Source organism: Hyperolius riggenbachi, chromosome 11 (assembly GCF_040937935.1).
Source record: "Hyperolius riggenbachi isolate aHypRig1 chromosome 11, aHypRig1.pri, whole genome shotgun sequence".
Taxonomy (NCBI): Eukaryota; Metazoa; Chordata; class Amphibia; order Anura; family Hyperoliidae; genus Hyperolius; species Hyperolius riggenbachi.
This window is the reverse complement of record NC_090656.1, coordinates 253,928,766-253,943,603: the sequence shown is the minus strand read 5'-3', so window position 1 is coordinate 253,943,603 and position 14,838 is coordinate 253,928,766. Positions and strand designations below refer to the sequence as shown.

Genomic DNA, 14,838 nt, shown 5'->3' with positions numbered 1-14,838 from the left:
CTGATTAGCTATGCAGAATTCTCCCCCCTACAGCATTCTGGAAGACCCGGTATATTTTCTACTGGCTTCGGAACTCTCAGTGTACAAACATTCCGCAGTGATGCACCTGCCAGCAGTAAAGATGTCACCACCAGTGATAAATTTCATAATGTAAATCAGGGAGAGGAAAGATTTTACAATGGCCAAACACTGACTACATTTTTTAAATTAAGATTGTAAAAAATAAAATGTAAATAAGCACTTTCATCTGTTATGTTTTGTTTCACTACAGTTCCTCTTGAAGCACTCTTTCATTGACTGCATGCTTCACTGTATGCGACCCAACCCACACATAACGTGCAATGGGACTTTTCTTCTCTGCTGCATTCCTGTTTTTACAGGAAACAAATGCACCCCTGTAAAACTCGCCTAAAGCTACGTACACACGTGAGACTGTTGTCGCCCAGCAGCGATTGGAGCACATTCTTGTGGCAGGATACCTTGTAAACTCGTTGCTAGCCTATCGGCTAGCAAAATGTTTGTTGCTATGGAGTGGGCAGAGGGGCATCAAGTAGCGGTGTGTCTTACCGTGAGCGTCGGGAGTGAGGAGAGCAATGTGCTCGGGCGTTAGGACATGCCAGATCTTTAAAGGACAACAGTAGCGACAGGGATATGCAGGCTGCCATATTTATTTCCTTTAACGCAATACCAGTTGCCTGGCAACCCTGCTGATCCTCTGCCTACTTTTAGCCGTAGACCCTGAACAAGCATACAGCAGATCAGGCGTTTCTGACAATATTGTCAGATCTGACCAGATTAGCTGCATACTGGTTTCTGGTGTGATTCAGACACTACTGCAGCCAAATAGATCAGCAGGACTGCTAGGCAACTGGCATTGTTTCACAGGAAATAAATATGGCAGCCTCCATAGTCTTCTCACTTCAGGTTCCCTTTAAGCAATGTCGGTGCATGATTGTCACCCAAGGCAGTCTTTATCAGCCAGGATTAATCTAGACCAGTGTTTCTCAACATTTTATTGGCATGTACCCCTTTTAAAACCCTGTACTCACCATGTACCCCCTGGCATAGTAAACGTTATCACAAGTACCCCTTGACAAATATATATTTAATCGTAGTACATGATAATTGGTTTGAAACAATTTCCAAGCACTTACTATTGCTTTTAATTAGCTAAAATACTGATTTGGTGTTGTTTAAATAAGATTTATCATTTTCTAAAACTCTAAATTGGTTATTCTTGGTTAAGTATATCAAGCCCGAGTACCCCCTGGGGTACGCGTACCACACGTTGAGAAACTCTGATCTAGACTAGTGTGTGTACATAGCACCTGAAGTAATACAAGAAAAGCCAGTTTAAATTACTTGGGTCTTCTTCTGGCCCTCTGCAGCCACCCTGTGCCCTCGCTGGGACAAAACCGATCTCCAGTCCCCTGCAGCACCTCTCTTTCGTTTTCGGTGACTCAAGAGAGTTGATGGCCACTGCGCCTGCACAGCTCTGGCGACGCAACACCTCGATTGTGCTCGTCGCCGGAGCATCCTGCGCATGCACAGTAGGAGAACATTTCTACTACACAAGAGAACGCTCACAGTGGCCATCAACTCGCTGAGTCGCTGGAAAGGAAAGTGTGTCGCTCCGGGGGACCTGGAGGATCGGTTTGGCACGGCGCAGGCACAGGGCGGCTGCAGGGGGCCAGTAGAAGCCCCAGTTAAATTGGCTTTTTATTTTTATTTACATTACTTTAGGTTCCCTTTAAAAGGAGTTGTCAGGCAAAAAGTTAGAACATAAGCGCTACTTACCGGGGGCTTCCTCCAGCCCCAAGCTCCCAGCACGTCCCTCGCCGCAGATCTCCCCGCAGCCGTTCTCCCGGAGCTCCGACCTGGTTCCCGGCGATGACGTCAGTGACCTGGAGGTCGCTCTGTACTGCACCTGCGCGATCGGCGCTGTCAATTACCGCCATGTGTGCCGGAGCGGACTGCACAGTGGCGGTGATTGACAGCGCCGATCGCGCAGGCGCTGTACAGAGCGACTTCCAGGTCGCTCTGACATCATCGCTGGGAACTGGGTCGGAGCTACGGGGAACGGCTGCGGGGAGAGCTGCGGCGAGGGACGTGCTGGGAGCTTGGGGCTGGAGGAAGCCCCTGGGAAGTAGCGCTTATGTTCTAACTTTTTGCCTGACAACTCCTTTAAAGCCAACCTGAATGGAAGAAACTCATTTCAGGTTGATACATACCTGCTGTGTAGAAGAAAAGGCCAAAAAGCCATTTAACCTAGCGGGTCAAATTACTTGGAACGACGGGACAGAACGAGGACCTGGAAGGCTCTCTGCTATCCAGAGCTTCCCTCTACATAGGGAACAACACTTCATGAATCACATTCTCAGCCGTTGCGATTGTGAAACATTCCTTCTCTTACCTAAGGAATATTGCAAAAATAAAGCACCTCACCCCTTCAGAGGATCTTCCAACGCTGGTACACGCCCTCATCACATCCCAGCTGGACTATTGCAATGCCCTCTATGCAGGGCCGGCCCTAGACTTTTTGCCGCCTGAGGCAAAATTAGAAAAAAAAAAAAATCGCCGCCCCCTATCCCCCCCCCCCCCCCGAGCCGTGGGGGGGGGGGGCACCAGGCTGGAGGGGTAGCTGGCAGGACGGGGGTATTGGGCCTAGCGGTGGGGAGGGGGGGGGGGGGTCAGACCGCCCCTCCCTCACCTGGGTCCCCCGATCTGCGCTCCTCCTCCAGCGTTAAGTACCAGCCTGCATATGATGAAGAGGCACCGGGCGGGGGATCACTCACCTCTTCCGCGTTCCATCGTGCGCTCCACTGACGTCACTTCCTGCAAGGCCGTCCACTTACAATACAGTGGGCGGCATTGCCGGAAGTGACGTCAGTGGAGCACGCGATGGAACGCGGAAGAGGTGAGTGATTCCCCCGCCCGTTGTCTCTTCATCTTAATGCACGCTGTTTACTTAGCGCTGGAGGAGGAGCGCAGATCGGGGGACCCAGGTGAGGGAGGGGGGGTCCGACCCCCCTCCCCACCGCTAGGCCCAATACCCCCTTTCTGCCAGCTACCCCTCCAGCTCGACGGGCAGTACCCAGCATCCATGGACAGGTGGGTGCCACCCCCCCAGATCTGCCGCCTGAGGCAAATGTTTCACCCCACCTCATGAGCGGGCCGGCCCTGCCTCTATGCTGGTCTTTCAATTAAAAAGACCTACACCGCTTGCAGCTAGTACAGAATGCTGCTGCAAGACTGTTAACAAGCCAACCCCGCCATTGCCACATCACACCAATCCTTCGCTCACTACACTGACTACCCATAAAATGGAGAATAATTTTCAAAATTGGCATGCTAACATTCAGATCCCTACACCACCTAGGCCCCGGATACCTGAGGGATTTGTTGCAACTGCGTCACACCTCTCACAACCTCAGATCAAAAGGATCCAAAAACTTGACCACCCCCAGAGTCTAACTCAAAACCTTGGCAGCCAGAGCTTTTTGTCATGCTGCTCCTACCCTGTGGAATGCCTTGCCAAACTAAAAGACAGCTCCAACCCTGGACACTTTTAAATCAAAACTAAAAAGTCACTTTTTTTAGTCTGGAATTTATGATCACATGACATTTCCCCCGTACACATCACTGTCCACTATCAAAAATCACAATGGTGCTGTGGGCAGCGATTGGCTTTCGAGTAATCATGAGTGTTTACTCGTGATTCAAATGAGCCTTAATTGCAGCAGCTGAGCGGCTGGATTACAAGGGGTTAGTTACCCATAATTCCACCGTCCGCCCAGCTTTACAAACAGCTTGCATGCGTCCTATTGGTTGCGATGCTAGCCTCACCATGCGCACTTCCTCCTTCCGGCTTGAATGTAGTGCACCATGGTGAGGCTTGCAACGCGACCAATAGGACACATGCAAGCTGTTTGAAACGCAGGGCGGACGATGGAATTATGAGTAAATAATCTCTTGTAATCCAGCCACTAAACTGTGGCAATTAACATTAGCCAAGCGTTTTTAAAGCACTAGCGACCTGAAAAGCGCTCAGAAACGCTCTTGGTGTGCACCAATCTTAAATCAGAGTCACCCACTGCCCAAGCACCCAGCACTGGACCTCCTCCAAGCATCACCTGCCTGTTATCAGCTACCAGGAGATCAAGCAGGAAACAGGTGTATCATAGACAGCCTAAGGCCTCCTTTCCATGGACTGTTGAGCTGTGTGCTCAGCAAGCAGTTACCAGGCAGCAGTGAGCAGTTATCATGCAGCAACAACCTGTTACCAGGCAGCAGTGAGCAGTAACCAGGCAGAAGTAAGCAGTTATCATGCAGCAACAACCTGTTACGAGGCAGCAGTGAGCAGTTACCAGGCAGAAGTAAGCAGTTATCATGCAGCAACAACCTGTTACCAGGCAGCAGTGAGCAGTTACCAGGCAGAAGTAAGCAGTTATCATGCAGCAACAACCTGTTACCAGGCAGCAGTGAGCAGTTACCAGGCAGCAGTGAGCAGTTACCAGGCAGAAGTAAGCAGTTATCATGCAGCAACAACCTGTTAACAGGCAGCAGTGAGCAGTTGAGAGAGTTTGAGAGGCATTTCACTGCCTAGAAACAGTTTGTGGAAAGGAGGGCTTTTGCTACATACACACTTGAGATAAAAGTCTTTGGAAAATGAAAGATCACAGGCCAATTTTACCCCCTTCCATGTAGTATGAGAGACATACCTACACAGTCTATTCTATGGAGCTGCACTCCCCATCAGACAGAGATCTTACCACCTTCCATGTAGTATGAGAGCCATACTCTACACAGTCTATTCTATGGAGCTGCACTCCCCATCAGACAGAAATCTTACCTCCATGTAGTGTGAGAGCCATACCTACACAGTCTATTCTATGGAGCTGCACTCCCCATCAGACAGAAATCTTACCCCCTTCCATGTAGTATGAGAGCCATACCTACACAGTCTATTCTATGGAGCTGCACTCCCCATCAGACAGAGATCTTACCCCCTTCCATGTAGTATGAGAGCCACACCTACACAGTCTATTCTATGGAGCTGCACTCCCCATCAGACAGAAATCTTACCCCCTTCCATGTAGTATGAGAGCCACACCTACACAGTCTATTCTATGGAGCTGCACTCCCCATCAGACAGAAATCTTACCCCCTTCCATGTAGTATGAGAGCCACACCTACACAGTCTATTCTATGGAGCTGCACTCCCCATCAGACAGAAATCTTACCCCCTTCCATGTAGTATGAGAGCCACACCTACACAGTCTATTCTATGGAGCTGAACTCCCCATCAGACAGAAATCTTACCCCCTTCCATGTAGTATGAGAGCCACACCTACACAGTCTATTCTATGGAGCTGCACTCCCCATCAGACAGAAATCTTACCCCCTTCCATGTAGTATGAGAGCCACACCTACACAGTCTATTCTATGGAGCTGCACTCCCCATCAGACAGAAATCTTACCCCCTTCCATGTAGTATGAGAGCCACACCTACACAGTCTATTCTATGGAGCTGCACTCCCCATCAGACAGAAATCTTACCCCCTTCCATGTAGTATGAGAGCCACACCTACACAGTCTATTCTATGGAGCTGAACTCCCCATCAGATAAAATCTTTGCAAGATGCTGCACACACAGATGCTGTACACATGCAACAGATCAGTATCTGCAAAAGATCTGTTCCTGCAAAGGATCCGTTCCTGCAAAATGCATTCATAGTCTATGAGATCTGCAGATCATCATACACACCTTGTTTAACAGACAATCTTCTGCAGATCAGATCCACCAGGATGGATTTTCAGAACTGCAGATGATTGTCAGATATGTAGATGAATGTTTGGTAAACAAGGTGTAACCCAGACCCTCCCGAGGTGGGCTTATGAGAAAAAAACAGAAAACTAGGCTATCTGATCCGGGGGGTTGAGCGGATCAGGTAGCCTCCATAACCGCTGCTCTCCGCCACTCCTGTGGACCGCAATGGCTCACTTTCATGACCTATAGGTCACGACGTTGCAAGGAAATACTGTGTGTCTCTCACCAGGAGGAGGGGGAGTGGCAGAAGGCATGGCCAGGGAGAGGGAAGCGCCCAATGGCAGCTTTGGAAACCCTGCAGGAATGCCCCTGGCAGGCGTTTTGAACAGGGAATCCCTCTCCCACATGTTTACCTCAGAGATAGCGACAATATTGACGCCATTCTCAGGGGGTCATAGTGTGTGTGTGTGGGGGGGGGGTGGGGGGGAGGTAGGGCAGAAAGCGGAGGTGTGGGGACACAGAGGCAGGTCATAAGGCAGAGAACATGCCTCTATGTCCTATCAACCCCCCCTCCCCCCCCAGAGAAAAACAAAACCAATGGCACCAGTAAGCAATCAACACCAGTTGCCTGGCAGCCCTGCTGAGCCTCTGCTTCTAATACTTTCCGCCATATCCCCTGAACAAGCATGCAACAGATCGGGGGTTTCTGACATTATTGTCAGATCTGACAAGACTATCTGCATGCTTGTTTCTGGTGTGATTCAGACACTACTGCAGCTAAATTGACCAGCAGGGCTGCCTGGCAACTGGTATTTTTTTAAAAGACTAATGTAACCTGAAAAAAAACAATTAGTTCAACTTTCCAGGGGCTTCTACGCCAACCCATAGCCCCCCCGCCCCCCCCGCTGCCGTTCTGTGCCCGTGCCGGGATAAAATGACCCTTCCGATTTCTGCGACTTTTAATGATGCAAGCAATTGGCCATCCGTGGAGATCAGAGGCGTATCTAGAGGGGTGCAGGCATGACTCGTGCCATGGGCGCCATGCCTACCCCTGTGCTGTGCCGCCACACCTGCCTCCATGCCTCCCTGACACTCAGACTTCAGATCAGATTCATTCTGTTATCTGGCGAACATGGCTACTTAATTCATGTATGCAGGGCGCAAATGGCTTAGTGATAGAGAAGAGAACAGAGAGGAAATAAGAAGAAATATTTCCAAAAAGTAATTTCAGCAATATTCTGAGCCAAAAAACACAGGCAATAATGGCAATTATAACACAAGTGCATGAGAAGGGAAGCTGTGTTTAGAGAGGAATGCGGCTCTGACCAGGAGGAGGGGGTGCAATTTCAGTGTTTGCCATAGGCACTATATTACCCAGATACGCCCCTGCAGAAGATCGATGAAAGCATCTTCCTTGCCCCAGTTCTGGAGTGTAATATTAATAAAACATATTCAAATATTATATTAACTAGGCTACCTACGTCCGTTTAAAAACGGGCTCTCGGTAGTTAAACGACCGCTGCCACTGAGAGCGCGAGCCCGCCCGCCGCGCACGCACGCACATGGCCGCCCTGCTCCCACCTCCCGTCCCAACGGCTGTCTGTACGTGCGCAGTACAAAAAAGCTTCGGACGGACAGGCAGGGAAAGTGGATGACGCGGGGACAGTTAGGTTTTATTGTATAGGATAATAATCATTTACACATTTAATAAAAAATATAAATATCTTTTTCTTTGTGTGTGGCCATTAATACTAATAACATTTGATAACAGCATATTTCCCCCCTGATCCTTCTACTTCTAGCAGAACACCTTAATAATAAATAATCGTCTAGATACATACAATACACATCTGGGTATACATCCAGTGTAGTGACGTGAGCAGCGAGGTGAGTGCAGTACCGCATGGCGCCGGCAGGTGTCGCCCTCCCTCCCTCTGGCAGCAGCAGGCATCGGGCTGGTCGCCTATGTGCGGGTCCTGGCGGGGGACAGCCAGCTCTACACACTTCCTGCTGCTCTCATTACTGTGCCAGTGTGAGTGTGTGTCTGCCTGGCGACTGTTGGAGCTGCTACAGGTGACAGCAGGGGACAGAGACGTGCCTGCACTGTGCTGAGGGTACAGACAGGTGACAGCAGGGGACAGAGCTCTGCCCTCCCTCCCCTGTGACTGCTGGAGCTGTCTGTGTCCTGCCACAGGTAACAGCAGGGAATAGAGACGTGCCTGCCATCCCCTGTGACTGCTGAGGATACAGACAGGTGACAGCCTTTCTCTCCTGTGACTGCTGGAGCTACTTCTGTCCTGCAACAGGTGACAGCAGGGGATAGACACCTGGCCTCCTCCTCATGACTGTGCTGAGGATACAGACTGACAGATGACAACAGGAGACAGAACCCTGCCCTCCTCCCCTGTGACTGCTGAGGATACAGAGCACTCTGGGGGCACAGACTGAGGGCAGATAGGTGACAGAGTCTTGCCCTCCTCCCCTGTGACTGCTGAGGATACAGAGCACTCTGGGGGCACAGACTGAGGGCAGACAGGTGACAGCAGGTGACAGAGTCTTGCCCTCCTCCCCTGTGGTGAGGCTACAGAGGGTAGACCTGTCAGCAGTGACTGGGAGTCTTGTATTAGGAGATCTTATAGAGGTTGTGTTATCTTTGTATCTATATATAGTCTGGCATTGGGATGAATATATACTGTATTTAGCCTGTTTGTGAGTAATAGACATTCCTCTCTGTGGATTGGGCTGGAGGGATTTAGAATTAGCAGATCCACACATTATAGGGCTGTCATGTAGGTGGAGTGGTGTACGTGATCTTTAGGGGGTGCTGGGGGGAGACTTGGGGGTCACTCAGTAATATTATCCACAGACTCCTGGCTGATCATCTGAATCCATCTGCAGAAATGAGTGAAGTTTTTTTATTTGTTGTTTTGTATTGATGTGATTTCAGGTGAGAACTAATTAACATACCTAAGAGGAAGTATCTGCTTTGGGTTGTGATTGGTTTTATAACACTATTTACCTGTCTGACAGATTCGGGAGTTTGGATTTGAAGTATTTGGCGTATATTTTAGACTAGACAATAAGAGAAACTTCCCAATTATTTTAGGTTTGAAACCCCGTTTGTGGATAAAGTTCCGTATTTTTGATGTTGTGAGCTTCTGGCAGCAATAAAGTTTGACTAGTTTATTTTCTCTGTTTTTTTTTTTACTGTATACAGTGAAGGGCTGCTTTAGACCCTTTCTATCCACTACAGGGGTCCGCTTGTTTTTTGGTCCTCCATACGTAGACTGGGCCCCCCTAGATACAGGTTACAGTTGACTTGTTTGTGCGTTGTGTCCTGCAGGACCGGGAGATATATTTTGCATGGTGTTTGTAGTCCTGGTGGGTGTGTATAGGTGTTCGTTGTGTGACTGCTGTGACAGCGATGTTTGCATAGTGTTTGCGATGCTGGCCGTCTTGCGTGTCTTGCATGCTTCTTCGCTGGTATATGCAGCGTTCAGAGCCCACACTGAATTCTGGCTCTGTCCTTCGGGGAGGATGGCCTGAGGGAACGCGGCGTTGCCTGGATTTAAGGTGACGGGTGATGGACGGCGAAGCGGAACTTGCCAACACCAGCTCGGCAGCCTCCAGTAGCTCAGATCGGACATCGGAACCAGAGAGGGCTCTTGTTGTCCGGCGACACAGCGTCAAGACTTTCAGCGGGCTAAGATTCTTCAGGCGAAGGTGAGGCAATGGAGACCTGAATGAAATAGTACTTAAAGGGCGAAAATCGAAAATTCATGTAAACACTTAAAAAGACGTACGTTTCTTCCCGAGTAAAATGAGCCATAAATTACTTTTCTCCTATGTTGGTGTCACTTACAGTAAGTAGTAGAAATCTGAAAGAACTGACAGATTTTAGGCTAGTCCATCTCTTCATAGGGGATTCTCAGCATGGCCTTTAGGCTGCTTTCACAGTGGGACGTTACAGGCGCACGTTAGAGCAGCCTGTAACGCACCCCAACGCACAGCAATGAAAAATCAATGGGCTGTTCACAGTGCCCACGTTGCGTTACATTGTAACGCAGCACGTCTACATAACGTACTGCATGCAATACTTTACACGCGTTAGACTGTTTGCACATGCTCAGTAGTTTTTTTTTTTCATTTTATGGGCGGAGAGGAGACGGGGAGAGGCCGCTACGTAGCCAGGCACATGGCTACTTATTATTCACTGCACTTGCAGTATTTACATCCTGGAGCGGCCGCTGATTGGCTGGCGGGACCACGTGATGCGGAGAGCTCCGCTCACGTGGTCTCCGCAGTGCCTCCGACCGAGCAGGCGCACCAAGAGCTGCTTGTAACGCGGCTCTTGGTAGCGTCCTGCTCCAACGCCACCATACGTTGCGTTAGGGGCACGTTATGCGACCATAACGTCCCCTAAAACGCAACGTCCCACTGTGAAACCAGCCTTACTATTTATAAAGACATTCCCTGAAAAGGATTTATACAAATATGCTGGCCGGCCTCCCTGCTTGCTGCACACTTTTTTTGGCAGTTGGACGGAGCAACTGCCAAAACCTGTCAGTAATATCAGATGTCTACTACTTACTGTAAGTGACAGCAACATAGGAGAAAAGTAATGTATGGCTCATTTTACTCTGGAAAAAATGTACTTCTTATTTTTATGTGTTTACATGTATGTAAAATTTTATAATTTTCACAATCGTGTTCCTTTTAAAGTGAAGCTAACATGTGAATAATAGGGGGGCTGCCATGTCTGGCCTCCTTGTGAATATACTGTCTGTAATGTGATGCTGCATGGGCAATATTTTATCTAAAGGTGCCCTCCAACGGTACTATTTTAAGTGAATAATTGTATTTTCAATGATTTGTATTGTATGAAAACAGAAGGGCATACTAGAATCTGGATAATCAGATTATCATTTGTTTTCCGAAACAACTGGTTGATCTGTGTGGTGGTTTTCTTTCCATAGATACGATCATAGCTAGTTTCACGATCTGGTATAGTTTAGATCCTTTAAAGGACAATTGAAGCGAGAGGTATACGGAGGCTGACATATTTATTTCGTTTTTAAGCAATACCAGTTGCCTGGCAACCCTGCAGATCCTCTGCCTATAATACTTTTAGCCTTAGCCCCCGAACAAGCATGAAGCAGATCAGGTGTTCCTACCATGATTGTCAGGTCTGACAAGATTAGCTGCATGCTTGTTTCAGGTGTGTTTCAGACACTACTGCAGCCAAATAGATCAGCAGGGCTGCCAGGCAACTAGTATTGTTTAACCTCCCTAGCGTTCTGGACGAGCTAGGCTCACAGCTCAGGCCCCGCTGGGCTTATTTGAACAATTTTTTATTTAAACACGGAGCAAGCACTTTGCTTGCTGCGTGCCTTACCCGATCGCCGCCGATCCGCCGCGATACAGGGCCCCCCCAGCCGAGCCCCCGTGCGCTGCCTGGCCAATCAGTGGCAGGCAGCGCTGAGGGGCGGATCAGGTCTCCCTGTGACGTCATGATGTTCGTCGCCATGGCGACGGGGGAAGCCCTCAAGGAAATTCCGTTCAGACGGGCCATTGCGGCGATCGGAGGGTAGGGAGGGACGCCGCAGGGAGGGGGAATCGTGTAGCTAGCGCTAGGCTAGCTACATGAAAAAAAAATGTGCAAAAAACGTTCCTGCGGGAATCAGAACGCCAGGCGGGTTAAAAGGAAATAAATGTCGGCCTCCATATACCTCTCACTACAGGTGTCCTTTAAAACTGTGGATCGATCAAATATAATCTTTTCTCTCGATCTGAATGATCTGATCTTACATTGGATCGGTCACAAAAGAAGGAAATAATCATGGGTGAGACTGGAGACCTCTTCTAGAGATAACATTGCTCCTTAGTGCTGCTGTGAGCTGCAATCGTCCCAGTACTGCTGCTCTCCTTGTCTGAAATCTGACTAAAAATCGATTGAACCGCTACTATCATTTTACCACTCAGGGTGGCGCATTGCCCTGTGGACATGCCTTTCCCACTCTTACCCTCTGCCCACTCATCCAAGACTTGCTAGAGTTGCCCAATCGCCCATTCACTGGCGATTGGGTGGCCATCAGATCGACCAACAGATAGATCCCTCTCTGATGGAATCCGATCAGAGAGGGATCGTATGACTGCCTTTACTGCAAACAGATTGTGAACCGATTTCAGCATGAAATCGATTCACCATCCGTGAAGCTGCCGCCGCCCCCCCTGCGTACATTACCTGATCCGGCTGGTGCGAGTCCCCCGGTCTCCGCTGTCTCTTCTCCGCACTTAGCTCCAGGGCTCCAACTTCACTGTGCTTTTTGTCCGGGGAAGTTTAAACAGTAGTGGGCGCTCTACTGTTTAAACTTCCTGTCGCGACAGGAAGAAGTGAAGCCTGTCGTGCTCAGCGGAGAAGAAGCAGCGGGGACAGAGGGGATACGCACCGGCCGGATCAGGTAATGTATTGCCGCTAGCCTCGGTCATCGGTCATTCGAACGCCACTATTGACGCACTCTCGACACACCGGCAATCGAGCGAAATCTTCCACATGGACAGGAATGGCGGGAATCGACAGGAACGATCGATTTCGGATAGAAATCGATCGTTCTGTCAGTTTTTGCGCAACAATTTCACAGCCGATTCGATCACAGTGATCGAATCGGCTGTATATCGGCAGGAAAATCTGTAAGTGTATGGGCCCCTTTAGAGAGTATTAGAAGTTTATCAGTTGGCTAACTTTAAAGTCAACTGAAGTGAGAAGAATAGGGAGGGTGCCATATTTATTTCCTGTGAAACAATACTAGTTGTCTGGCAGCTCTGCTGGTCTATTTGGCTGCAGTAGTGGTTGAATCGCACCAGAAACAAGCATGCAGCTAATCTTGTCAGATCTGACAGTAATGTCAGAGCACCTGATCTGCTGCATGCTTGTACAGGGGCTATGGCTGAAAGTATTAGAGGCAGAGGATCAGCAGTGCTGCCGGGCAACTGGTATTGTTTAAAATGAAATAAATATGGCAGCCTCCATAGGCACCCATCCCAAATAATGACTACATCCATATAAGAATTTTACTCTCTACTTACTGTAAATGATAAAAGAGTAATGTATAGCTGATTTCACTCTGGGGCAAAGTACTATTTATACATATGCATACATACAAATTTTAAATGTTTTAATTTTTCGTTATTGTGCTCCTGACCTTTCAAAAGGGGGAGGGGGTGCGGGGTAGAGGCAGGAGGCTTCCCGCAACTCTCAAGGATAAAGAAGCCAGTCAAAGACATCTGGCCAGGTTGATTACAAGTTGGTGCAGGTGTAATGTCTGATCGCGGTGCCCGGAAGCTCCCTTCCACACTGAGTAGCACGCATGTGCAGTGTGAAGGTAATTATGCTGCTGGAGGTATCAGACGGTTTTTTTTTTGTTTGTTTGTTTTTTTTGTTTTGGGCCATCAAAAGTTTACACCCATTAACGGTACAATTTGTCACTAAATGCGATCTCCAATTTGAACGACCGTAACTAATCGGAAGGCCATTATCGATTGTTCATTTACGATTCTTTCTTCAAATGTGATCGATTTTATCCTATTTAGCAATTGACCAAAGAATCCTTCTTTATCGATTGCTTTCATAAACGGCAAATGTTCTATACAATTCGTTCATAAAAATCGAATCTCATCTCATTTGGTGAAAAAATTGTACCGTAAATGGGCACTTCTTTATGTAGGATGGAGAGAGATCTCCGGAAGCGGGATTTAGACGGGATTGTGTCGTTACAGACTGAAATCAGCAGGTTTACAACAGTTCAGCTATGGCAGCCTCCACGCTTTGCATTGCAAATTTATCCCAGGTGAAGCAGTGTTGCAGAACATGCGGAATTGCATGGAAATCGTTAAGGCCTGGTGCACACCAAAAACCGCTAGCAGATCCGCAAAATGCTAGCAGATTTTGAAACGCTTTTTCTTATTTTTCTGTAGCGTTTTGCGTTTTTGGTGTAGTAGATTTCATGTATTGTTACAGTAAAGCTGTTACTGAACAGCTACTGTAACAAAAAACGCCTGGCAAACCGCTCTGAAGTGCCGTTTTTCAGAGTGGTTTGCGTTTTTCCTATACTTAACATTGAGGCAGAAAACGCCTCCCGCTCTGGTGTGCACCAGCCCATTGAGATAAATTGACCAAGCGTATCCGCAGCCGCAAGCGTATCGCAAACCGCAGCCGAAACGCTCTGGTGTGCTCTAGGGCCTGAATGTTTTATTGCCCTTCTGCTGGTGTTTCTGAATGGTCAGTGGTGGAATGTCTGTCATTCTTGGGGTGCTTTTTGTGTAAATGTTGGAGACACTATAGAGAATTGGCTCTTCTATGAAGGCAATATGTCCGAACTTTAGCAGCAAGTGATTAAAGTGAACAAGAAGTGAGAAGAATATGGAGACTGCCATTTTTTTTCGCTTTAAACAATAATAATTGCCTGGTTGGCCTGCTAATCTCTTTGGCAGCAGTAGTGTCTGAATCACACACCTGAAACAGGCAGCTAATCCTGTCACACTTCAGTAACAAACATCTGATCTGCTGCATGCTTGTTCAGGGTCTGTGGCTAACTGTATTAGAGGCAGAGGATCAGCAGGGCTGCCAGGTAACTAGTATTGTTTAAAAGTAAATAAATATGGCAGCCTCCTTATCTCTTTCACCTCTTGTTCACTTGAATGTGTCTGCGCTGAGAGTGAAAAGGACCTGGCAGTAGTAGATCCTCCAAGGATCGGAATCCACAGTCCTATCCGGGAAGAGAAGCGATCATTAAGAATAATGAAAAATGTCCTTCCTTTTTCCTAACAATTTGACCAGAGCGTAGTCATCTCTACAGCTCTGCCTTTCTGCTCAATCCCTCCTCTTCTGATGAGTCATGGTGTCTGCTTTCCTGTGTGCAGAGGCAAGTCAGCTGCTTTGTGTGTTCAGTGGTGGGCTTAGCAAGCCTGTCTCTGCCCGCAGAGAGCAGACAGCATGACTCATCAGAGAGGAGGAGTTTGGAGGGAGATAGCAGAGAGGCTGAGCAGAGCTGCAGGTCTCAGTATGCTGT

At 48.3% G+C, this 14,838-nt stretch overlaps 1 protein-coding gene and 1 long non-coding RNA gene across 7 annotated transcripts in view; both read left to right on the top strand.

Moving 5' to 3' along the window:
- The window catches only part of DGKZ (diacylglycerol kinase zeta), a 514,388-nt gene that overhangs the window by 66,889 nt on the left and 432,661 nt on the right, over positions 1-14,838 (top strand). For 2 of the 6 annotated variants that reach the window (XM_068260317.1, XM_068260315.1), the window contains exon 1: positions 9,477-9,493. The exons of 2 other annotated variants lie outside the window; for them this stretch is intronic. Coding sequence is in view for 1 of the 4 variants with exons in the window: in XM_068260319.1 (XP_068116420.1) it covers positions 9,354-9,493 (140 nt within the window). In the remaining 3 variants the exon portion in view is untranslated. Of the gene's footprint in view, positions 1-7,753; positions 8,229-8,306; positions 9,494-14,838 lie in introns of those variants that run through there. 2 more of the 6 variants (XM_068260319.1, XM_068260316.1) reach the window with 2 other exon arrangements.
- The window catches only part of LOC137538259 (uncharacterized), a 38,504-nt gene continuing 33,975 nt past the window's right edge, over positions 10,310-14,838 (top strand). Inside the window, exon 1 of the long non-coding RNA XR_011024726.1 lies at positions 10,310-10,362. This is a non-coding gene — a long non-coding RNA (uncharacterized lncRNA). The remainder of the gene's footprint in view (positions 10,363-14,838) is intronic.